The sequence below is a fragment of the Pararge aegeria genome, chromosome 23, assembly GCF_905163445.1.
Source record: "Pararge aegeria chromosome 23, ilParAegt1.1, whole genome shotgun sequence".
Lineage (NCBI taxonomy): Eukaryota > Metazoa > Arthropoda > Insecta > Lepidoptera > Nymphalidae > Pararge > Pararge aegeria.
Genome location: NC_053202.1, coordinates 12399437 through 12426841, shown reverse-complemented (window position 1 = coordinate 12426841; position 27405 = coordinate 12399437). Strand labels below are relative to the sequence as shown.

The following is a 27405-nucleotide window of genomic DNA, read 5'->3' as shown; positions in this document are numbered from 1 at the left end:
GATATTGACGCAGTCGGGTTTTGTATGAGTAAGACAAATCTATTGATACTTCTCACATAAAAATACGACAAGTCGTTTAGAATCTAGGGCGTGCCAAAAAATATACATACTTACATACAAAAGTAAAAACACAAAGCATAACTCTCATTCTTTCGCACTCGGGTAAAAACACTCAAGTCGCGATTACTATATAGAAGAGGGGACAAATCTTGCCGGATCCGAAATTTGACGAAAAAAGCACTAACACATATTAGATAGAAGCAGGCGTTTGCGGAATTCCATAATATATTATTATGACGCAAGCGGCACAAAACGGTGGATTTTAGAACTCCGTACAAAATTCCTATGTCCAGCAGTGGACGTCTATCGGTTGATATAATTTGCTGTACACCGCTAAAAACAGGTGTCTGAGAGAAACGTACGTAGAGAGTAGACGAAGATCTGTTTGGTGTGGAGTATGAAGATTGGGGGTATTATAAATTACGCTAAACAGATTCCCCTGCTTTTCGCGGAGTGGAAAAAATTAGCTTACTCCCATTAATATTATTAATGTGAAAGTGTGGATGTTTGTTACTCAATCACGCAAAAACGGCGGAACGTATTTGGATGAAATTTGATATACATATAGTCTTTGACATGGAAAAGAACAAAGGCTACCTTTTATCCCGATCCTTGATAAAGTTCTCGAGGGAAAGGATATTTACTTTCAATACCGACCTCTCAGATAGTTCCCGTGGTAAGATTGAAAATTGTTAACAAGCGAATCTTTAGACCCAAAGTCCATGCAGACGAAGTCGCGGGCAGAAGCTAGTTTTCATAATACATTGTAACAAAAAAAAACACAAAAAAATAGTCCATTCCGACAGTAAAAGGAAACTCAAAAAAGAAGAGCAAAAATTTTCAAACTTCACAAAAATCCGTAACATCACTGTTTTCCTTCTACGAAACCAATTTTCTAAATCCAAATAAGATTTGGCAATAGGTGAGAGGTTAATAGGATTATCTTTATGGAAGAAAAACTTCGGCGTCCATTTTTGTTATTCCCCGTTAGGCTTTTGTTTATTTAGGACCACGATGTTCTTCATCTTCTATAAATCTCTCTTTTGATTACGACCTCCCAAGCGCAGTGGGAAGCGGGAGATCCCGGCTTCGATTCTGACGGGGGCAATTCGGATATATATAACTTTTAGATTTTGTCTTCACTGGTCTCGTGGGAGATTTGTGCTGTGGCTTTTTTCCATCTTACCGACCGAGACGTCCTGCTAAGTGATTTAGCGTTCCGGTACGATGTCGTGTAGAAACCATGGGTTATGGGTATAGGTGTTTTTCTAACTGTAATAGAATAGCGCTTGACCACAATCTCACCTGATGGAAAGCGTAGATGTGGACTAAGATGGGACACGCTTACCTAGAAGATTGTTAAATATAACTGTCATACCTTTAACAGGTTGACCGCTACCATCTTAAAGTGGATCATGATTTACCATTAGGTGAGAATGTAGTTAAGCTTAGTCGAAAAAAGTCTTCTATACTAAAAATACACTTGAAAATCTTGTTTTAATTCAATAAGATTAGGGCGAAGTCACGGGGAAGTGATTTTGAAATGACAATCAATGCGATTTCATTTATTTATATAAAAAACAAAAATAAAAATACCATAGTACAAATTATTTACAATTACATTTTTTATACATTATTTTGAGTGGTTTTACACACTTTTTAATTGGATAGAAGCAGGTGTTACTTTGCGGAAATCCATCATATATTATGAAAACTAAGTTTAATTTGCTATATACTCCGCGAAAGCAGGATAATCTGTATGGTGTGATTTATAATTTTTCAATCCTTATACTCTACACCAAACAGAGAGTACATTGCCGAAGATCCGTTCGGTCTGTTTCGCGGAGTATAGCAAATTAAGCTTAATTTTCATAATTCGTTTTTTTTAATTTTGAAGGGTATTCCAGTGAATATCTTCCGCTATAGACTTAATTATATTTAAGCTTAAATAAGCACAGAATATACGATTAGTGCTTTAATCATGACACGACCTTCAGCGATGAAGACAATTCGAGCACGGTACCACCGATAGGGAGAAAGCCTACAACCCAACTACTAGGGTATCATAACTATATACATAGTATTACAGAATGGGAATATCGCTGGGCGTTTGGTAATACTGAGGGGTGTCATTAAGCGTGGTAGCTCCGATCAGCCCTCCAGCGGCCACCAGGAGCAGGCGACGTTTCTTGTGATGACGCAGCAGTGACGTCACGCTGGTGAAGCTACGTTCGCCGCGGCGCGCGAAGCCCAGAGCCAGGCGGCCGTCTGGGCGTCTCCTGATGCCCACGTTGTGGACTGAATCTGCGCAGGTGACGCTCAAGGTATAAGCGTGATTGGGCTGTGGAAAAAAACAAGAAAAACATACATTATGATCCATGATTAACGAGATACATCTGCCATTATAACTAACCACCGATAGTATTGCAGTGGTTCGCCAACCCTAAGTCTAAATCTATTTTCTCTCTTTTCTGTGAGAGGAAGCTGCGACATAACGCTTTCTCAACCTACTGCTGTACATAATTACGTATACTGTAATATAAAGCAGAGGACGTCGATGAAAACATTATGTCTTTTATATAAATTTCCACCCTTAATTATGGTATGGTAGTAGCATGATGTTAAATAGCTTATAACATTCATACAAAAAAACAAAAAACTGTATTATTTATGAATAACTGAATAATAATACACTTTAATTATACACCATATAAAAAAATAGAAAAATTACCAATATTCAAAGACATGCATACCAAATTACAAAGCTGTCTGCCTGCGGCTTAGCTCGTAAACAACTTTTAATTATTTTTTTTGGGGATCTACTAAATAAATCCTAATAATAGGTTGCCTATGTTCTTTTCCATGTCAAAAGCTACATGCATGCCAGATTTCTACCAAATCCTTTCAGTCGTTTTTGCGTGATTGAGTAACAAACATCCACAGTTTCACATTTATAATATTAGTAGGATTAGAAATCCAAAAAAGATTACCTGGCTGGATGGCCGCAAAATATAAGTGCCGTCGGGCTGGCCGGTCAACAGGTTTTCGGCCTCGGTTCTATCGATATTCATATAGTATGGCTCGTTCTCCACGGGCACCGGAAGTGGCCGAGCGGCCATGTTGACCTTCCGCTCCCATTCCCGTTCGACAGGTGGCTCCGTTTCCGACTCCTCTGACTGGGCGGCATCGTTTGTTTCTAAAATTAAAAAAAACGTACACAAAGTATTCAAGCATCAGATAATGTGGTAATAGCTAAAGGCCAAAGGGACCAAATTTTATCCCCGTCACGCACTATTAACTTATCGGAGTTATGCGCGTTTTTGGCCATTAACTCACTCGGTTTATCGGTGAAACCTGCATGCCTGAGAGTTCTTAGGGGTGTCTCAAGTCTACCAATTGGACAGAGCCGGCATTGGATGACGTCATAGCCCCGTCTCAATCTGAGAGGTGACACTAAAGTCGGTAATAGGTCGATAATGATATCCAGAAATCTTGCAGAAAATGTATGAACTCTCTTAAAAAATGTATCGGCAGCCATGGTACAGACAGACAGACAAAAATGGAAAAAGTACGGGTTTGGCTCCAGTATTGATTATAAAGGGCTCTCTAAAAAAAACATCAGAACAAAAAAGGCACTCAAAGGGTGGTACTCTATCTCTGAATAAATTCATCAAATCATCATACAATTCAATTGAGTGTTGAATCGGTTTTTGGTAGAATAAGCGGATTCAAAATAACGACCATTTAATAATTAAATACTCGAAAACAAGTTGCGATATCTATATGGAATTCCGTACTGATGGACAGACACAATGCAACCTTACACTCTTTGAATTCTTGACTTAATTTTATTGTAACTACTGCACTTATGAAATAGTAATGGGAGCTTGCAAACATGTAACCGATACGGTAGATAATTAATCCCATAGTCCTTAACGGTGTCTTTTACCTCGAAATCTTAAGCCCAATAGGTAATGTGAGTTAATGGATGACGTAGTGTGTTGCCGTCTCTTTCTTACCTGCTATTACGTCGGTAACGCAGTGAAACATCTGATAGAACAGGTCAAGCACTCCTTCTCTAACTCGAGCACCCAGGTTGTACACCAGCGGAACACTCACTTTGATCCACCAACACATTGTTTTATTAAAGCTTGTAGCTTAGTCATTATTCTTTAAACTACATTGCTTATATTTATCACCCGAAGGGGTTTTTAATTAAAAGTCTTCAATTACTACCACTTAAATGGGGTTTAAAAGAACCTTAGTGCTGGTGCTAAAAGAGGCAATGTTTTTGTTTGTGTGTTATTGGATTTAAGTAAAATTGTCATGTTTCACGTTCTGAATTTGGAAAAAATGTTTTTTTCCTCTAAATGATATATTTAGCAATAATTTCTTACGACTTTTTTGCTATTATTTTCCGGTAGGTGTCAAAAAATACGCAGAAATAATAAATATGATAAAAGTCTAAATTATTAACGTCTTATTCAACGCAAAAAGTAAAGTTTCAAGTTAATATATTATGTTGAGTTTAAATTTGGCTTCCGTAACCACTACCGAAAGTTTCTGTCGTCTCAACTTTGTCTCAATTCTCTCAAACTTCGTCGCATCGCTGGCATACGTAAATAACTCAAGTATTAATCAATCATAATATTATTGTTTTTGCGTACTTTACAAAGATAAATTAACGTATTACTTAAAACAATTAAATATAACTGACTAAATGACTTCTTCCTTTTAGGGTTTGATTACCATGTGCAATTCAAGTTAAGTGTTATTAATGTCCTAGTCATATTAAAAATGCAAAAGTGTGTTCGATTGTCCCTCTTTCACAAACAAAATAACCAGGAAATCGATGTGATTTTCGGCATAGAGTTAGTTAAAAGGATGGAGAGTAGTCAAATGCTAGTTTTGCTTCTGGAAAAACATCAAAGTACAAGACCGAGAGCTTTATGCTATGTTTTATTTACATCTGGGTTTACGGAAGACCAGCGTTAGGTCTGAAAGACACAATAAACATGCTTAGTGAAGACCATTTTGGGATCACAGCGTACCGATAACAGTTGTGTACACTACAAGTTTAATTTTAATTTTAGTGCTTCTATGCCAAAATAAAAGTTTTTTCTTTCTCTTCTAACCCTGTATAATCCCAGTTACATTCACAGGTAACTTAGTTTGTTACGCTTTCACGCGAAAACTACTGAGCCGATCTTTATGAAACTTTTTGTACATATTCTTGGAGGTACTAGAAATAACATAGTTTACTTTTCATTTAAAAATAAATTCCGTCAGATAAAAAAATGTTTCGCATATTATATGACTATAGGTGTAGAGTTCGCTGCCTCCCAAAATTAGGCGGGCGAAGCCGCAGGGCACATCTAGTAATAAATATATAAATAAATTTCTAAATAATGTCTAAATGATTTCTAAACCAAAGCCGTCACCAACTGTCACCAATAACAAAAATAATAAATTCGCTCGGTAACAGTATCTTAGTATCAGACACGAAGTATCAGTGACTGCGGGTGTTAAATGATTTTAATGAACGTTAACTCGTATTAGCCAAGAGGCCACGAATGTTGACTCAGCCCTGACTCACTCACTATACGTACACACTGACTTCGTATCAGATTTAGGGCGTGCAACTAATTAAGACATTTTGACGACCTCCCTGCAGAGATATCTTATGCAGCATTGCTAGCATGGGCAGGAGACAATAAGCTCCCCGGGGAAAGAATAAAAAGTATCGTCTCCCACAGCCTTATTAAATCTCAGAGCACTGATCCACAAGTGGAAATTATTTATTTATTGTACAGGAAAACTTACAGCTAATACCTTACAGAAAATATTAAATGAAAATAAAGTAATGAAGTATAGCCAATTACAAGTTTTCACAGACAGAATTTACATAGTAAGACAGGAAAATGCTCACATGGGAAGTATGTGCAAAGTTAAAAGATTTATGAATAGTGTAAGTCCAAAAATAGGAATGACCAACACTGAGAAGTTATAGCTACTTAAAATATTGTGAAAGTACTTTAAATGATTGGTAAATCCTGAACAGCAATTTTAATAACTCAAGTTAAACGAGCTAAAAATCCATTAGCCATAATTTTACAAGCAGAGGTTTGCATTATTTTTTAAATATACCACGACAATACACACATCGCCATCTAGCCCCAAAGTAAGCGTAGCTTGTGTTATGGGTACTAAGGTGACTGATGAATATTTTTATCAATAACATACATAAATAAATGTACATATAAACACCCAGACACTGAAAAACATTCATGTTCATCACACAAACATTGTCCAGTAGTGGGAATCGAACCCACGGCCATGGACTCAGAAAGCAGGGTAACTGCCCACTGCGCCAATCGGCCGGCATTGGTGTAAAAAGATCCATTTTATCATTTTTATTACTTAGTATGTTGAATGAAAATAATATCTAAATAAAATACGAGGAGTTGTGATGTCAACTTTTCCTATTCCATGTTCCCGTGCTTTCGCAGGTGGACACGTTAATTATATCCCCTGTCATGGGATTTGTTATTACACATATATTATGTGGATATTATTTCCACTTGTGCGCCAGTGCTCTGAGAGTTGATAAGGCGTGGGAGAAGGTACATTTTTATTCTTTCGCCGGGAGCTGATTGGATCCTGGAGTTTCAACTAAAAGTGGACACTGATGTTACTAAAAACGTTACAATCACAATCATCATCATACATCCAGCTGCAGCTTTGCATAGGCTTCCTCTCCGATATAAGAGAAGGTTCTCGAACATAATCCGACCATGCTGCTCTAATGCGGTTTGGTGGGCTTTAACTTATTACACCTATCTTAAAATCTTATAGAGGTGCCAAAGTGACGTCGTGTTACTTATAAGCGGGTTTTGCAATTTAATTACCAAATTGCCTCTCCGGGGATCGAATCTGGGACCTCCTACTTATAAGGCCAAAACTCTCACCGTTACACCAGAGAAATCGAAGTACAAGGAAATTAAACGCACAGGATTTTATTATAATAACTAGTTAGGTATGAAATAGATTGAAAGCTCGCTATTTAGCCTTCCTATTTATTAGGAAAATTAAGCTTAATTTGCTACACTCCGCGAAAAGCAGGAGAATCTGTATGGTGTAATTTATAATTTCTTCAATCCTTATACGTCACACCAAACAGATCGTCGGCAATGTACCCTCTACGCACGTTTCGCTCCGAAACCGGAGCATCCTCAGGAGATGTTAACTTTACAATGAATAATTGTTAAGTGATAATAAGTTGAATTTTTGAATTTTGAATTGAATTTAATGCCTGCTTTTATACGATACTTCCTATTTATAGCAGAGTAAGTATTTGTTTCGAAAGCTCCAGAAACGCCCGCTAATAGTTGCTTGGCTTCAAAAGTTTCCTTTGGACTTCTTCGAAGTTTGTAGTAATTTTAACGAGTGGAGTAGGTATTATAAAGTTTATCCTCTAACAAGCTAAAGTTTAAAAACTAAAACCTTTCTACTCCTTTCGAAACCTTCACAGAAGAATGCCATTTTTTAACATTAGAATGAACAGTAGCTTTGTCGTAGAGCACTAACGCCGCGAATGCCAGAGAGTCGCAGGTTCAAATCCGGTCAGTTCCGAAATTTTATGTGCACTTTATAATTTAGAAAATTTATACATTCTAATTATTGTTTGTTTGATTTTGAGTGGTAATAGCCTAGTGGTGTGACTTTCGGGGGGACAAAGTTCAATCAAGCACCTGTAAATTTCGGAGTCATGTGCGTTTTTAATTTAAGCAATTAAAGTATCACTTGCTTCAACGGTGAAGGAAAACATCGTGGGGATACCTGAGAGTTTCTATAATGTTCTCATGTGTGTGGAGTCCACCATCCAGCAATGGGCCAGCGTGGTGGACCTTTATCCCTTCTCAATATGGGAGTAGACATGTGCCCCGCAGTGGGCTGGTGATGGGTTGATATGATGATTTTTTTTTTTTTTTTATTAACGATAGGCCAGCGTTTGACGACAATCATGCCCGTTAGAAAGCAATGATGAGGTCTAGGTTGGAGCACGCTTGCCTAGAAAAAGCCTATTCACTCTAGCCTTGAAGGTACTTAAATTATACGTGGCAGGAAACACAGTTACCGGGAGGGCGTTCCACATCTTAGCGGCACGTATCAGAAACGTGGATAAAAAACGTTTCGTGCGTGTTGATGGGATATCAACCACATAAGGATGCCACCGCTCTCGATGTCTCGCTGTTCTGTGGTAGAACGGGGAAGGGGGAACAAGATTGTGAAGTTCCTGAGCACACTCACCGAAGTATATCCGGTAAAAAACCGATAAACAGGCAACATTGCGTCGGTGCTGGAGACTATGTAGTTTCGCCTGCGTTAACGAATTGTCGCCTATAATTCTCCTGGCGCGACGATCCACCGAATGAATGATGATGATGTGTTACAAAAATAGCTTAAAAAAGAAACCCTTGGCTGCAATTTTAACTGGTGGCAAGCGATGATGCAGTCTAAGACGGTAACGGGCTAACCTGTGGTTTCTACCCGACATCGCACCGGAACACTAAATCGCTAAGCGGCACGTCTTTGTCGGTAGGGTGGTAACTAGCCACAGTGAAAGCCTCCCACGAGACCAGACCAGAGAAAATTCAGAAATTAATAATTCCCAAATTTCTCCGGCCAGGAATCGAAACCGGGACTCAATATATAATATAATAGTGCATCCCGCTGAGCCAGGGTGGTTTGGCTTGTCTGTTGGCAAGTTATAAATCAATAAAGCCAATGATTTCTTAAACAGAATACCTAGTTGGGGTATTTTGTTTAAGAGATCATTGGAACCTAAAAAATCCCTCTAACCTATATAAAAATCATACTGGGTTTCAAAGCAGCATCGTTCCGATATAAGGGTGGTAAGGGTGGTAAGCCTCGGTCAAAGCCTTCCGGAAGACGAAATTGTTAAATGGTTTTATTTTACCAGTATTTACATAAACCCTTTTCAACTATTTATAACATAAACATAACCCGAACGGGTAAACGGTTCCACACAAACAAACACACCGCACTAGCACTGACACTGTAATAATACTGATATTGTTTCACGCGAGTTGCATGTAGGTTGAGCTTTTTATTTCACTTTATTTTAGTTTATTTCACAAATAAAAGTTTACAATTGCGTAGTGTTGTGCTTTAAGGGCTTAAAATTTTAACGATAGTCTGTTTTTAACGATAGTTGTGATTATTCCATTACGCTGATTGTAAGTGATGATGCAGTCTTAGATAGTAGCGGGCTAACCTGTTAGGGTTTATGGCAGTTATGTTTACCCATACCTCTTATCGCTACTCATACTGGAACGCTAAATCGCTTAGCGGCAGGTCTTTGTCAATGGGATGGTAACTAGCCACGGCCGAAGCCAACCCGACCAGACCGGAGAAAATTTGGAAATAATAAATTCCTATACCGGGTATCGAATCCGGGACTCACAACTATAAACCACAGCCTGTTGAGAAGTGATAAGCCAAGGATTTCTTAAACAGAATAACCCTAGGTATTCTGTATGTTTGTTTTGTCTGAGTTAAAAAGCTACAGGATCTCTCCAATAAAACTTCACAAAATTAAAATGGGACCAGCTCGGATATATAACATACCAAACAAAAATCATTAAATTCGGTTTGTAATTGGTTGAGTTATGGTATGATATTTCAGAACATTCTTAGCCTTGGAATTATACACAGATTACTTTACATCTCAAAAAAAAAGTCCGTAATTATATCCTAAAATACCTACTATAGTTTAAATAAGTTCAAAGTTATCGACACACCGGTACAAACGACTACACTCCCATCACTAGCCACATGTTCTCCATATGACACCGACGTTGAAAATAAAAACAAAACCCCATGAGAATGTGAAAGTAAGCGTCTATTAGAAGCAAGCGAGTACTTGATATATTAAAAAAAATCTTCACTAAATTTCAGTTTGTCTCTTCAAAGTACGCTTTTTTACCCCTTAGTATGGCAGACAATATCACCTGATACTCCCACTTCACACGTCCTTTGGAGATATCTCGGGCATGCAGGTTTCTTCGCAATGTTTTCGTTGACCTCCAGCAAGTGCTATTTAATTGCTAAAACGCACATGACTCCGAAAATATTTATCGGAAATCGAACTCGGTCCACCAGAAAGGGAAGACCAAGCCTTAACCACTGAACTATAACCGCTTCTGCTATTCTGCTGCTATGTCAGCGGGCTAATCGGGACGGTTAGGGGTATGGCAGTTTTATTAAATCCATACGCATAATCTGATTCTACGCACTATCGTACCGTAACTAAATCTAAATCACTTAGCGCAACTTCTATGTCGGCAGGGTCGAAACTAGCTAAGCCGACGCCTCCCGCAAGAATAGAAAAAATAAAGAAATTATAAATACCCATATCGCCCTGTCTTGGACCTATGTAAAACCCACAGATCTTCCCACTGCACCATAGAGGTCAACGTCACACAAGTTCCTATTGTGCTCTAACTACTAGAAAGTATAGCCATATTAAATCCGCGTCAAATATATCTTTATTCAAATAGGCACATAGATGGCACTTTTGATGCGTTGTTTACATATACAAAAAGTGTACATAGCAGTGAGTAGTGATGGCGATAACTACACTCGTAAACTTAAAACTAAAGCTACGAGGGTTTCAAACGCGCCCTGGTCTAAGAAAAAGCCCACAACAAACGGTTGCTCTTTTTGTTATCACCATCTCAAATTGTCATTTGAAAATATTTAAGAAGCAAACTGGTTAGAGCAATTGTTCACACCTAAGCTTTTTTATCGTTTACGTAATCCATAATGGATAACAAGAGGATTTTTCTATAAGTTTTCGCTTAATAGAAACTTTGAACTTTTTTAAGAGACATCCCCAATATATCAACCCAATATTTTGCTTCTAACGTTCGAATTATTGCACTTTTTCTCTTAAATTTTGATATATTTTTCTGTGAAAATACATTAAATTTTCAAATTTGTAACATCTTAAAATTCAGCTCATAATGACTCTCTCGGCACCATTTTATAAATCGTACGAACAGCCTGCAGCACGAAAATAGTGCCAATATCAGCAGCTTTACCCCATAGTAAAATTCTATATGACATAATTCTGTGGAAGTAGCTAAAATAGACTAGCCTGAACGTTTCTATGAATGTCAGGTGGCGTATGTTCTTTACTGCGTCTTATTGACGTATCAATTCAAATTAAACCAAGTTTTTCGTAACACAGACGAAGTCACGGACATCTGTTAGCAACTAATAATATCACGCTCTACACAATTTCCGACTACACTTTAACTTTCTGACTAACACACCGAATGCGAACAGAAATCATTTGAGGGGCTTGCTCGGAGTGTTTTTATTTTATACTGTCACAAGTTAGCCGTTGACTGCAATCTCACCAACTGATCTGATGGTAATTGATGATGCGCGCTTGCCTAGAAGATGCCTACTCACTCTTGTTTTGAAGGTACTCACATTGTAGGTACTGGTGAAAATGGAAGCTGGAAGAGCATTCCAGATCCTACAGTCGCTATAAGACTGATGTGAAAGGCATATACTAATTTCGGCATCGACGGTAGGAGAGCCGTAGCTTAATCAGAGAAAGCGCTCAGGCCGCGATTGCCAGAGAGTCGCAGGTTCAAAAATTATATGCATTTTAAATTTATAAAATTAATAATTCCTCCAAGTGTCATTGTGTGATCATTTCGGTGCAAATCAGAAAAGAAGATGCAAAGCGTACGCGTCCATGGTATACCAACCACGTAGAGTTGCATATCCTTACAGTGCGTTGCGGTTCGCTGAACTCCAAAATATTTTTTATAGAACACCGAATTTTATAAAAATAGGGAGCACGGTGTGACAGACGTCCTGAGCCCGAAGCTCGTTCGTGCAATGAAATTACCAAATCTAATAAAGGCCTCCCTCGAGCACGATTCATGTATTCAATATTCATGCGATCATTGCTTTGCGCGGTTTTATTAATAAGCTCCTACCCCTCCCTACCAGCAGTAGATTGATTACTGACCGATAAACCCAGGATAGCTATTAAAAAAAATAAGCTAGTAAAAAAAATATTCGTGGCAATTTACATGCATAAGTTTAAATTGAGTTTTTTTTTAAATAAAAAAAATACAACCGGTAATGTCCTTACTTTTTATAAGTCGATAAAAACGGGAACAAGAAGTATTTGATAGAAGCAGGCGTTACTTTGCGGAAATCCATGATATATTATGAAAATTAATCTTAATTATATTATAGTCCGCGAAAAGCAGGAGAATCTGTATGGTTTAATTTATAATTTCTTCAATCCTTATCTAACTCCACCAAACAGATCTTACGCGATGTACGCACGTTTCTTTCTAAAACCGGAGCATCCTCAGGAGTCTTTACAATGAATAATTATTAAACTTAACAATTATTCACTATTTGAATAATTGTTAAACTTAAAAATTATTCATTGTTTCGGTGAATAATTGTTAAAGTTAACAATTCATTATTCATTGTAAAGTTTGTTGAGTTAGGATACGGACGTCATAAGTTTTTTTTTACTCTTACTTTAGCATTCTCTCGTTTCTGTCGTTGAATTCCTAAGGTGCTAGATTACTAGCACCTTGGGAATCCAACTTCAAGCTATACTCTGTCAGCTATATGCCCTTCTTTAGTTTCGCAAAAAATTTAAAACAAAACTCACCTCGTCTAATTCCAAATCGGCTTTCGAAGTAGTTCATGATATAACCCAGAAGAGAATCGTCCTTCTGCTTCACACACACGTCGCAGTAGTCCTTGAAGACTTGCACTGGCACCAGGTAGTCTTCAACTGCCAGTCCTGCCTGTGACAAAAACAAACTCAAAGAATATTTCAAAATATTTCTTAATTCAATAAAGGGTTATCGAGTCTATCGGTGATCCTAGAGCGGGCAGTTACCTTGGCCAACGAATTAGTTTGGCCATCCAAAGGGGCAATGCTGCCAGCATCATGGTAACTGTGCCTCGCTGCGGTGGTTTCGAGGACGTTTTAGATTTTATTTAGTTTTTAAATAGTTTATTTTAGGTTATATTTATAATTTTGTATATTATATAAAAAAAAAATGAAATTGTAAACGTAAAAAAAAAAATTCAAATAGGAAAATAGAATGCACTTTTGACACGTGCATTGCATGTAAAATATGTAAAAAGAAGTGAGTTGAAGGCGATAACTAAATTCGTCAACTTAAAACTAAAGCTACGAGGGTTCCGCGTCCTGGTCTAAGATGAAGCCTACAGCAAACTTAGGCGGTTGTTTTTAACTTAAGCAATTAAAATATCACTTGATTTAATTTCTAAAGATTGTAAACTGTAAGATTATGTTTAGAAGGAGCAGTCTGCTGAGTTTCTTGCTGGCTCTTCTCGGTGGAATCTGCCTTCGGAACCGATAGTAGAGTCACTACAAACAGACTTGACGTTTCAAATGTGCTTTAAATAAACTGGGTCTACTAGAAATAAATGAATTTACAATTGAGTTTGAATTTGTGCAGAGGAGGACAACACCAATTTTCTGGTACTTTTTTTCACGCAGCAACGAAACCATGAATCAGTAGAAAAAGTATGGGCACAGAAGTCACGTTTTGAAAAATAAATCACAAGTCTATGGCTTAGTTCTAAAGATTAATTTTGATATTTCTAAGGTCTCGTTTCAAGTTTCTTATTGTGATCCTTGATCGAATACTTGTGCGTGAAGCGTTCATAAAAATCAAATCCAGGACAAGACCCAAGGCAACCGCTCGCCGAAAACAGGAGTGTCACCAAATTACCTTAACAATTCCAAGAAGCGGGACAGTTTAAAATTTCATAAATCAGTTAAGTGAAGGCGCAAAGTTAGCGCAATTAATTAAAAGCACTGCAGCGAGCACAAACATCGTGATTGAATTCAAAACTCTGCATCGCAACGAACTAGTGCTTCTAGAACTGACACTTTGTCGTCAGAAAATTTTAAGCTAATTAATATCCCACTTCTGCCCACAGCTCCTTTTTATGGTACTAATAATTGTCGGATAGATAACTATAAATTTATACTTATTTAATAATATAATTGTACGCCCGGCTGTGGGTATACTGTTTTGAATACTTTTCTGGCCTTGTCAACTGCCCTTCTATGTGTAAACAGTAAACAACAAAATTATATCCTATTCTATTCTATTCTTAAATTATGTAGGCGTACAATCAAGAAACATTTCATAAATATGTAACATGAACTAGCGAATAACTAATTACTTAACAGATCTAATTATGCAACAACACAAAACATAATTGAATTATCCTTAACTGACCTCAAGAGCTCATCTAGTAATTTAATCATCTGTGTAACAAATTACACAAACTATTATAATTTCCTAATAGTCTCAAATTGTTAAGTCAATAATGGTATTGTTAAATGTGAGTTTAATGTAGAAAAAAACTTGCAAGTTACTAAATTTAATGATTAAGCAAGCGAATCATGCATAATGATATTTATATATATATGAATATCATTGGAATCTCGGAATCGGCTCCAACAATTTTCATTTTTACAGGGGGTTTCGATCTAGCTAGGATTAATTTTTAGAAAATGTCATTATTCGTGTTTTATGGATAAATATATATAGTTGGAATCTCGGAATCGGCTCCAACGATATTCATAAAATTTAGTATATAGGGGGTTTCGGGGGCGATAAATCGATCTAGCTAGGATTCATTTATATTGGAATCTCGGAAAAAACGGCAAAAAATATCCTTTTTGTGAGATTCTGATGCGTGCGATGCGTGAACGGTAAACGTTACGCCAAACGTGTAAGTGTATCGGAATTGTCGTTTCTTTAAAATTCTGTAACACAGTCCACGACAACATACGAATATTTTTTTAAGTCGGCTCATTCGCGGACGAAGTCGCGCGGGCCCGCTAGTAATCAATAAATTTAATAACTAATTTTATACCCAACTAGATTTTAACCCGCGGCTTCGCTCGCGTGGTGATTTGAAAAACGTTACGAGAAGGAATAAGACACCTGGCAAGAATACAAACAGTGCACTATTTGAGGACGCTGGTGTAAACAATGCTGTACGTCTTTCCATTAACCGCTAAGACCTCGAGCATTGGATGAACATGCCACGTATTCCAAGGCTTTTCCAAATGTACCAACGATTTCTCGTGTAAACTACGAATATTTCTGTAAACCACGTTCGGAAATTCATTTTTCCAGGACCAAAAGTTTAAATTACTTTTCGTCCTTTCAAATAAATCGTTGCCACATTTGAAGTCTATTAGTTGCACAATTACGGTGTAAAGGAAGGGAAAGTAAAGTAACAAACAAACACGTTCATACATTTATAATATTAGTCAAGATCTTATTGACGGCCGAGTGGCGCAGTTGGCAGCGACCCTGCTTTCTGAGTCCAAGGTCGTGGGTTCGATTCCCACAACTGGAAAGTATTTGTGTGATGAACATGAATGTTTTTCAGTGTCTGGGTGTTTATCTGTATATTATAAGTATTTATGTGTATTATATTCATAAAAAAATATTCATTAGCTATCTCAGTACCCATAACACAAGCTACGCTTACTTTGGGGCTAGATGGCGATGTGTGTATTGTCGTAGTGTATTTATTTATTTATTTATTGGATAGAAGCAGGAGTAACTTTGCGGAAATCCATAGTATATTATGAAAATTAAGCTTAATTTGCTATACTCCGCGAACAGCAGGATAATGTGTATTTTGTAATTTATAATTTCTTCAATCCGTATTCTCCACACCAAACAGAACCTCGGCAATGTACCCTCTACGCACGTTTCGCTCCGGAACCGGATCATTCTTCTGCTGTTCGTGGAGTATAGCATATTAAGCTTAATGTTCACAATAGTCAGGATCTTATTAAATATTATAAAATTAATTTAACAATAAACTTAATATAAACCGCAGCAGTTTAAAGTACTCATAAATATTTAATTACGAAGATCGAATTGAACGCACCACATTATACTACAACAACGAAAACAGTTATTGAATCATATTCTAGCTCGCTCGCTCAATTTGCATGCTCATCGAGTATCAATTCCCTGTAACAACAGTTGACAATCTCAAAGCATTTACGTGAATATCACTCATTTGACAGTTCAAGAAAATAGACAGAAATTAGTTCCATTTTAATCCGCAATATGTCAAAGATTTTTTATTTTCCTGTAGCCTAAGTACAAGTTGCTTATCGAATTCTATACCATCAAAGTAAGAAGTACCATATTTACTCGTCATAGAGACGCAAAACCCTTACTTCTAATTATTTTTTACGAACGTTCTGCCAAATGCCCTAGCTAAATAATTGTAGGCAAATTTGAACTATAATCATATAAATATAAAACCCATTATACTCCGAGGTTAAAGTATTGCACTCCTATTGCGAGAGTGCAAATATTGTACTAAGGGTACAGGAAAATAAAAAAAAAACCTCGCTATATTGCGGATAAAACTGGAACTATTTGACAAAAAACTTATAAGACACTACACATACATACGAACTATCTCACGTGTCAAAAGTATTGCCACGCAAATGTGGCGCCCCCAAACTAGGTTTGTTATTTTCCTGATCATGCGAAATTATGTAAAATAAAACTTTTAACCATGAATAGGTTGAAAGTTTTGTTTCGTACCTTATCTTACGAATACATATTTAATTTACTTTGTTTGTTTCTTTTTAGAAAATAACAACCCCTACTGACTGTCAAAATTAACACACTAACAAAAGCTTTATTTCAAACACTTAAATGTATCGAACCTAAATGTAATGTATTTAATTTTATCCGTCTGACAGAGCCTTATGATATTATAACTTTTAAATTAAGGCGAGCTAGCGACAAAATCATAATTATTAGGTGAATCTAAAATTTCATTTCTATTACTTTGTGTGGATGTTTGTGACGCAGTCATGCATTAGTGGCTGAACTATTTTGCACACAGATAGGTTGCAGTCTGGCACTAGTTTCCTTTTTGTAACGGACAAATTTAGGCTGTCTGTGGACGGTTTGTTTTTGTTTTTTTTTTTACCGAGCTAAGGAACGCGCTTTTGCATAGTAGCAGTTTAAGATACCAAAGGCGAACTAAGTCACGGGCAATATTTAATAAGAAAAATCGAATGAGAAGGCAATACACCACAGCACGTACCGCTGCCGAGAAGGTTTTCAAAAATCTCTTTAGCTCATCCAGTAATTCAATTCTGTGTACCAAATTACACGAACAAGCATGTATCTACAGTTCAGTTGACATAGTCTCAAAGCGTTTACGTGAATATGTCTCACTGAAGTTAGCATTCAATGGCAATAATATATTTAATTCTGTTGTACATATATCTCTTGCTACCTTAAGACCTGTCAATTTAGTTAAAGTTCGCACCGTAACGACGTAGAAATGGACTTGCTATGGACTTATAAATGGCATGATAACAGAAACAAGCATTACGGATGAACCTCCTGAAGTTACTAAAAGTAACAGTCTAAGTAAAAGTTAGTGAATATATTGAACAGTAATGGAGGTAATAGGCTACCTTAAGGTACCCTGGCAGTAAAATCAAAGTCAGACAGTTGAAAATCCTAATCCAAAAGCGGTCTCGTAGATTTTAAACTAAAATAAACCCTAAAATTCTATAACTGAAGGTGTATAAATAAATAATGGCATTAAAAAATCCTCAAATCCTTAGTAGTAGTAGAGAGGGAAGTGCTACAACTATATTTCTACCACAGCACTGCTGTCGCCAAGCAGCATTGCTGTGCGGTCGGAAGGGGGTTGTTATTGGTGTAATTTAAGGGTGCATAAGGCTTAACTTAACTTAACGGGCATCTGCTTGGTCAGTCAATTATTACTATAAAAAAAGATGGGTATTCATACCAATTTAAGGGGTTTTTACCAAAATAGTAAAAAAGTACCCCTAAACTTTTAGTAGGTCTTTCACATCTCCATATTTCAGTAACCACTTAAGACCTTTTTTATAGCTAAAAGGAGTCAAAATTCAGTAAATAATAGTCAGTCAGTCAAATATTTCTTTATTCAAATAGGCACATAGATGGCACTTCTGATGCGTTGATTATATACAAAATGTGTACATAGCAGTGAGTAGTGATGGCGATAACTACAATCGTAAACTTAAAACTAAAGCTACGAGGGTTTCAAACACGCCCTGGTCTAAGAAGAAGCCCACAACAAACTTAGCCGGGTGTTCTTTTTGTTATCACCATCTGACATTGTCATTAAAATAATTCACCTATCATTTCCAAAATAGGATCAAAAGTAAAATTAAGTAACAACAACTTCCAAGTTAATAACAGAAATTACTTTTTATTCACTCTGTCTACGAATGAAAAGGAAACCTGGAATTTAAATTCCACGTTGGAATATTTGCAGCGAAGTTTCAAGAGTTTAAAACTGACTTCGTTCTATCCAGATCTTTACGGACTTTAAACTGAGTTTTACTTAGACTTATCAGACGATATTTATGGACTTAAACTTTAGTTTTCTGTGCTAGTTAATGATGTTTGCGTGAGTATTTCGCAAATTATTAAGTCACAAGCCAACTTCTTTTGGGTCGGATCAACAATTTATATGAGTTTTAGTGCCATCCCGGAGCTTGATGGTGCCTCGATTAGCACGTAATTTATACTTAAATGCTGTATGTATCCGCGTTGGAGTAGAATGATGGCGATGCAAAGCTTTAATCCTGGTATGCGAGAGGAGACCTATGCATACACATTTCAAATGGAGATGCAAAGTTAAACCTTTCATGGGCAGTGGTAAAAAGCTTTTTACAAAAAAAACTTACCTGATTGTCTTCTTTCTTATTCAGATCCTGGTGTGTAGCTACATGAACCGAGTCGTACATATCTATAGAAGTATTTTCATAAATATTTCCATCTTTTGCTCTTCCTGAATCTATAATACTTCTATCTTCAGGTTTATTTGTAACTACTTCTTCAGTCTTTTTGAAAAAAGGTAGTTTAAAGGACTGAAATAATTCTTGTATTTTAACCATACAAGGTTTCACTTGGTTATTTTGAATCGAACTAAATGTTTTTGAATTGTTGTCTTCTTTAACATCATTATAACACAAATCTTCATAGAAATGATCCTCTGGAAGCTTATCATTAAACTCTTCAGTAGAACTCATAGATTTATATTTAGGTCTAACTTCTTTAGAAGTCTTATTCACTGGATAGTAACCTCTATCTGTGAAGTGCTCTGTTTTTGTAAAACGCTTTTTTAGATCAAATATAGGATAGTCGTATGAGCTTAGTCGAAAAAAGTTTCTTGGCTTCTTTTCTGTATTTACATTCATAGGTACATATGAGGTCACAGATCTCTGCTGTCGTTTTGCATGATGTTTATATAAAAAGCTTTTTGGTGCAGTAATTTTTTTCAAAATTTCATCAACCCTATTATTACTGTTATCTTGTTGACTTATCTTCCTGATGCTCACGGTTTGATACTGACTGTCACTGCAAAGGTTTGTTTCTTTTATCGTGATAACATCATCATTTCTTATGCAGTTAATATACTTCTGTGGGTTTTGCTTCATTTCTTGTATGAATAATATTAGTTTTTTAGCGTTGGCATTCGGACGCCATATATTTATGAGTCCTTCAGAGGTTTCCTGAAAGTTGGGAATTAGATAAGTCCAAAATCAAAAACCTTTCTACCTATCTTTTGTGGTGAGGTGACTTGGAGAGAGATAGAGTAAAATATATTAGATAAATATTAGTTTTATATTAACTTTACATTTTATCTCATTACAAAAGATTTTGCAATTTTAGCAACTAAAAATCAAGGCCAAATGCACATTATTTTGCACACAAAATCAACAGAATAGTAACAATGAATACAAAGGTACACAATGCTGCGTGTGCGCCTTTTTTCAAACAAGTTTTTACGGATTTACGCAAGGTGGCAGGATATTACTAAAATGGAAAGAAAAAGTTATATTGTTTTAAATGTGAATACATAGACCTTAATTAAAAGCGCTATATAAATACAGTATTTTACAACAAAGAAAATTGTAAAGAACGAACTAAAAACACCAACTTAAATATTGGGAAGTACAAAAAGGCTTTCGCTAGAGAGAAATCTGTTGCACGCGGCTTCTAACGAGTTTTATTTTCGGTTTTTATATAGTCAGGTCGGTGAGTCGGTTTTATACAGTAAGTATCCGATGTTCTAGGGTATAATCTATCTTTATGTGCTATGCTCCAATTGGCCTTAAAGAGACGATATACAGACGATATTATAGCCTCGATAAATGGGCTGAAATCATTTTTTAAATCGGTCTAGTAGTTCCTGAGATCATTGGGTTCAAGTAAACAAAGAAACAAACTCTTCAGCCTTATATAGTAGAATTACAGTACATACCAATAATTTGCGCCCATTAATCTCCTTTTCTTTCACAAATTCCACAAACTCGGTCATTTCCCAACACTCCAAAACCTTAATCACATCACGAATGTTCAAATCTTCCACTTTAAACGCCATATCACTAAAACTATTTGCTCTTCCACATTTGGTAAAACTCTTTTAGTTAACAATTTATCACTGTTTTTAGACCCTGAAATGATTAACTAAAGTAATTAATTAAACCAAGTACCTATCTATACAGAAAGGACATATCTGAAACTTAAATCGGTGGAATGATTTTTGGCAGCCTTTATACATCAACTATTTCTATTTACTCATTTAAATCTTTCTATTTACTTAAAGTGGATTAGATTATATGGATTATTTTAGTAACACTATATACAAGCTACGAAAAAAATAAGGAATGCACCATCAACATCTTCTTTAGAATAGGAACGGTTATTTGATAACTAATTTGTTAATTGTAACCAAAAAATATAAACTCAATGTTATATGTGAATGAAATATTAATAATAAACTATTTTTATTATATTTTATTTTAGATTTAATATTATTTATCAATCTGTCACAGTAGTTAATTTCATAAAGTAATTATAATTTTTAATAGTTCTTAGCTTTTATTAGTTTTAATTTTTTATAATTTGACCGTATAATAATGTTGTATACACCTATAATTGATTATTGTAATTCTCCAGCACAAAATTAATTTTTTTTATGCACGTTGTTACAATTAATTGCTGGTGTGTCTTATGAATAAATAAATAACGTTAAGTCTGTTATGATTTAAAGTTGTGAATTCACTTAACTCAACTCTAGAAGGGATACTGTAAAACTGAGTTTTTTTTAATTTTATTATTGTAAATTTCAATTTTTTATTATTTTGACAATTCAGAACAAAACAAAACAAACATAATATGTAAAAGAAAATCATTATAATTACACACAATTTTTGTAAAACTTCAAAGTTATATTTTTACCTTAAAATTAATAGCGTTTTGACTTCAGTAGGCACCAAGCTCACTTCAATGTCCTTGTGAAAATGAATAACTATTTTTAGATGCGCAAAGAACCAAACCAAACAAAACTAAGTCATTTGTTTAAATTGGCACTCGTACCTACATAACTAAACGTGATTTATACCAATATGAGTTTTTACATGAGTTCTGCTATGGAAATGTTTTATACTTAATTAAAATAAAACCTCGAGTCTGAACCTAATAATCCTTTATTGCCATACTCTATTGTGAATACAAGATCTTGAAGTAAATTATTACCAATTTATTATTAACTAGTGGATCCTCGCGACTTCGTCCGCGTAAGAGTCAATCGAGAAGCTAGAATAGATCTGATGTACATACTATTATTTTACTTGGTATGCAGAGTTAGTAAGTTGTCATTAGTTTAGTTGATACATACATACAAACATCCATCCATACATCCATCCTCACAAACTTTCGCATTTATAATATTAGTAGGATGGTACGCATGCATTCGTTCGTTGTCCCATATAATAATAATAATAAAACATTTATTGAAACTAAAATATTACACAGAATATCAATACAATAGTAGGAAGAAAAAGAAATACAACACAAAAAGTAAAACAATTTCACATGAATTGGTTAACATATTAAATTTGTAAAGCTGAATGCACATAATATTGATATTTGCCTCTTATTATTGATAACCTGTGGACCCCACACTAGGCGACCTGTATCGTGGGGCCCAGTTAATAGATTGCCAAAATTGATTGCTCGGCCAAAAAAGAGAAATTGATGAAGGTGACAGTTTTAAATAAAGGCATTAATGAGGTAAGAAACGAATAAAATAAACAAATTAGCCTGTGTATATAATATAGTTGCTAATAATAAGATATATATTATTTCTACATATATAAAATGGTAAGATAAATAAATATATAAAATTTTACTGTACGAATTTTAATATCTTTTCAGTGTCATCGTATCCAAGTGTGTTGAGCCAAAATGTTAACTTTTCCCTAGCCTCCTTTACAGTTAGGTCCTTAATATCTATATATTTAAGAATACTATTGTAGACATGTGCATCAATATACGGGAAAAAGCGTCTGGCAAATGCTGTTTTAAGTCGTGGTAAGTTTGCTTTGTATACTCTTTTTTTCGAAACTTTGCTATGATTTGGGGCATTAACCATTTCCTTGTGTTTCAAGAGGATTGTTTTTAAAATAAAAAGTTGACGAACATTTAAAACCTTGGCTTCTTTATAAAGAGCGGCAGTGGGAAACGCGTATGGTTTTTTCAGCATAACCTTTAGCACAGATCTCTGTGCTCTCTCAAGTTCAATCATGAATGTTTTTGTTGCACCTCCCCACGATGGTATACAGTAGGTAAGCAGTGATTGACACAATGACTTGTAAACTTATATTAGTATTTTATGATTGGATATATTTCGCAGTTTCTTCATTATGCCAATAATTTTACGTGTTCTGGTTGCAAGAGCCTGGATGTGAGCTTGAAAGGAAAGATTGTGATCAATATAAATTCCGAGGTATTTAGTCACGTTCACTTTCTCAATCTGTTCGCAATCGCAAGATTGGTTTAAGCTTTTGCAACAGTGAATTTTTATGCTTGGTATTATTTTCGGGGCAGAGGAAGCTGTTTTATGAAAACAAAGGTAATTAGTTTTCTTTACATTCAGAGTCAAAAGATTACTTTGCAGCCATCCATTAACTTTCGAAATACCTACCTGCGCAAAATTGTAAGTTTCCTCCCAGGTCGATCCATGGAATAACAACGAAGTATCGTCTGCATAGCAGATAATAGTGGCATTTTCCAGTAGTAATTCATGGATGTCATTAATATATAGTATAAAAAGGGTAGGCCCTAGAATGCTTCCTTGAGGGACTCCAAAATTAGTTATTTGTGGCTGACTAGAGCAGTTATTAATTTTTAAGCATTGCTTTCTATCGTTTAGATACGTTGTAAACCATTGAAGAGGTATTCCCCTAATTCCAGATTGTTCTAGTTTCTTTATAAGTAACTTAATCGAAACTGTATCAAACGCTCTAGCGAGGTCTAAGAACACTCCTATACAATGTTTATTATTATCCAGCAGACTAGCTACTGAGGTTGAAAGCAGAAGCGTGGCGTCCTCTGCCGATTTATTTCTTCTGAAACCGAATTGATGATCAGAGATGATGTTCCGGGATTCAAGGTACTTAACTAGTCTCTTATTTACAACTTTCTCCAAGAGTTTTGGTATAACTCCAAGCAGTGAAATGGGGCGATAGTTTTCTGGTGTGTCTTTCGGCCCCGATTTGTGTATCGGGCATATTAGTGCGGTTTTCCAAATTTCGGGAAAAGTCCCTGTTGATATGCTTAGGTTAAATATGTCAGTTAGAGGTTTTAATATTTCCTTTTTAATTTGTTTGATCAATTCATTATCAATGTTATCTATGCCAGGAGCTTTTTTGTTATCAAGTTGCAAGATCAACGATTCTATTTCAGCTTCATCTGTTGGCTGCATGTAGAAAGAGTCTCTCTGGGTTTTTGCTAAATTAAGATTAGCAGCCAGGCTATCTTCATTTTCATTACTACTTTTCAAAATATCATCCGCTAATTTGTGCCCTAATGTAGCATAATATTCACCGCACATAGTCAGTGAGTGCGTGCCGTTTTTAGAAGATTTTAGGTTTAGTATCTCTACGGGCTCTGACCTAGCTTTTGTTAAGTGACATATATTTTTAAGCGATTTCCAGAGTTTTTTTGGAGACTTGCTGTTTTTCTCCAGCTCATATTCCTCGAAACTGGCCTTTAGGTTACGTAAAAGTCTGTTGCAGAAATTGCCCTTGTGTATGTTAACTTAAGAATACTGTTACTCGGATCTGCTTTGTGCTGTTTGTGCAGTTTATCACGGTGCCTCATGCATCGAATGAGACCCGGTGTTATCCACGGTTTTAAGTTATATTTAGAACGGCTTAAATTTACTATAATAGTGTGTTTATTTATTACGCCCATCAGTAAGCTAAGGAATAATGGTACTGCTACATTAATGTCACTGCAGCTGGAAATCTCAGCCCAGTTTGCGTTGATAAGTTCGTTTTTAATAGCGTCTATATTTCTTTTAAACCTTTTACGGGGTAGACGATTTTTATATCGAACATTTTTGAGAGCTAGTCCACAGAGGACGATGTTATGGTCCGTAATGTCAGATTCACATACTATGCCAGTAACTCGACCACTAGTTTTGACCATAATGTGATCCAAACAAGCCCTACCCCTTGTTGGAAGTGTAATCGCGGGGATAAGACCATGTTCTGCGTTCAGACATAAATACTCTGTATTCAATCCAAGGTTATTCGACGTAATATTTATATTAATGCCTTAATATGCCTTGCGACTTACTGTTACTTTTGAAGAGTTATGTCCTTTATCTCCGACAATATTCATCAGATCTTCATTAAAATTATACGATACATGCTTGTTAGTATAAACTTTCAAATAAAAAAAGAATTATTAAAATCGGTTCAAATTTAACGGAGCTATAACGTAAATTTGATAAAAAATTTCATCTAGTTTCCCGGAGGAAACTTATTGTTTATCGGGATAAAAAGTATTATATATGTTGACCTGGAATACCAGCTACCACTAAATTTTATTTAAATCCATTCAGTAGTTTTCACGTGATGCCCGGACAGAGAGACAGACAGACAAAAATTTAATAAAAATCTGTTTTAGACTCAGTATCGATTATAAAGCAACCCTGGTCAAAATTTTCAAAATATTTTAAATGTACAGAAATTTTCCAGTTAAAGATTTATTATAAGTATAGACAATATGGCAAATGGTCGCAAACTCAGCCTTATGCTGTGCATTGGCAAAAATGCTCAGCGCTGATTTTCAGTCTGCTCCAGTATAAAACTGAGCAAACAACCGCGTCGACCGTTGCGCTATTATAATAACTAAGAGTTAGAAACTTTAATAAAAAATTGAAATAATACATTGTAAAAAAGAAAAAACAAAACGAGCACAATCAGTACATATTTAACAGGAAAAAGTAAAAAAAAGGTGTAAAAATTATATATATAATTATAGGTATAATTCGGTGTTAATCTTTTGTTTCCATGAACTAATTACCCAATGCTTGTCATAAATTTTCTCTCTGAGCAGAAAGTTGTATAAAACGATGTTATAATATATGGGAGTAAAAACATATTGGGTGATTTCCGCGTCATCGGGTCAAGTATTTTTAGGTTTTTAGTTATCAGGTTTTTGTCTTAAAAATCCTTAACGTTTGATCACGGTTATTATCACTAACATGTGATAACAATCGTAAAGCGTGGTGGGTTCGTGCTCCACACCTCTCTCATGAGAGGAGGCCTGTGCCCAACAGTGGGTCGCCAAAAGGCTTTCTATAAAAATAAATAAATAAATGATGATAAAAAATAAACACTAACTTAGTCACTCGAAAATTATACATTCAAAACTAAAGGTTGTATTTTGCTGACGATGATGATGACAAACACGTATCTGACCACGGGAAAACACTAGATTTTCACAAAAACGTACACAAATATATAACGAAACTTTCACAGCCTAAATACACTACCTATATCGTTTATATCACTTAAAATGTCTATTTCAATTAGAAATAGCCAATATCCTAACGAGAGGTGCTGTATACGAGAGGCGCTTTCAAGCAATGTGCAGAATGAATGGCTTAATTAGCTTAATTGATGGAATGCTGGCTGTGAATGTGTGTGGTATACCGTGTGACCTCGTGGTTACAATGCGTGATTTTTAAGAGGTCCTAGATTCGGATTATAGGAACGCAACTAATTTTTTTTTATATAACAAAGAAAATACGCCTTATATATAACGTGTGATTTAAAACCGTAATAACACTTCAGAGGCTTTAGAGGGACATTATTAACTGTCTCTGAGAGTTATCTGTGAAACCGAAACGCTAACAGTTTTTGAGTAAACCATCGCCATAGTTTTTACTGAAATAAATCAGATACAGCCCTAACATCACATGCCAAAGTAAAGTAAGTCAGGGGACTCCTGTAACTTAACGTAGTGTACGTGTACGTGTACGTAGCGTAGGTATTATGCACGTGACGGTCTTTTATCTTGAATAGGGTTGCCATAAGTGAAAACTTAGAAATTTTTGAATTAGTTTGTATAGAAAAATGAATATGCTTCTTTTGATTTATTATTTTTAAATTGTGATTCCTTATACAATATAATTATGCACCCTTCAACAGTATTTCATAATTCCGTTACACGTTGTATTATTTATTTATACTACAAGTGCAATCTCATGGTAATAAGCGATGATGCAGTCTAAGATTGTAGCGGGCTAACATATTAAGGATATGGAGGTTACACCAATGGGACCCCTTATCGGTTTCTACGCGGCATCATACTGGAACGCTTGGCGACATATCTTTGTTAGTATGGTTGTAACTAAGCACAGCCCCAGCCTCCCATCAGACCAGAGACTGGTATTTTTTTTAAACCAGTTAGCCCTAGACTGGTAGCTTACTGGTGGTAAGTGATGATGCAGTCTAAGATAGTAGTGAGCTAACCAGTTAACGAGTAAGCCCTCACCCCCAGTGGCGTGTATAGCGAGTATGCACAGGGTATGCAGATAATATAAAATGAAGAAATCTCCAGTAGATGTTATAAAATCTAAAGGGTAGGCTTTTTATAACTCTTACATTGGTTTTTTATAACTAGTAGGTAGTGGACATTTTTTTCATTTTCTGCCCGCTTAATGCATACCCTGTGCATACCCTCAATGCACGCCACTGCTCACCCCTAATCGCTTTCTCATCGTACCGAAACACTAAATTACTAAGCGGAACGTCTTTGTCGTTAGGGTGGTAACTAGCCACGGCAGAAGCCTCCCAACAGC

The 27405-nt window shown here is 35.8% G+C and overlaps 1 protein-coding gene across 1 annotated transcript; it reads right to left on the bottom strand.

Annotated features, from left to right (window-relative positions):
- Positions 1 to 1970: 1970 nt before the first annotated feature.
- LOC120634404 lies at positions 1971 to 26166 on the bottom strand. Its single transcript, XM_039904936.1, has 6 exons — positions 25943 to 26166; positions 20506 to 20698; positions 18926 to 19753; positions 12800 to 12938; positions 3051 to 3256; positions 1971 to 2401 (listed from the first exon to the last, which is right to left on the bottom strand). Exons 2-6 carry the CDS (start codon positions 20623 to 20625, stop codon positions 2144 to 2146), a joined length of 1551 nt encoding a protein of 516 aa, XP_039760870.1. The 5' UTR covers positions 20626 to 20698; positions 25943 to 26166; the 3' UTR covers positions 1971 to 2143.
- Positions 26167 to 27405: the final 1239 nt, after the last annotated feature.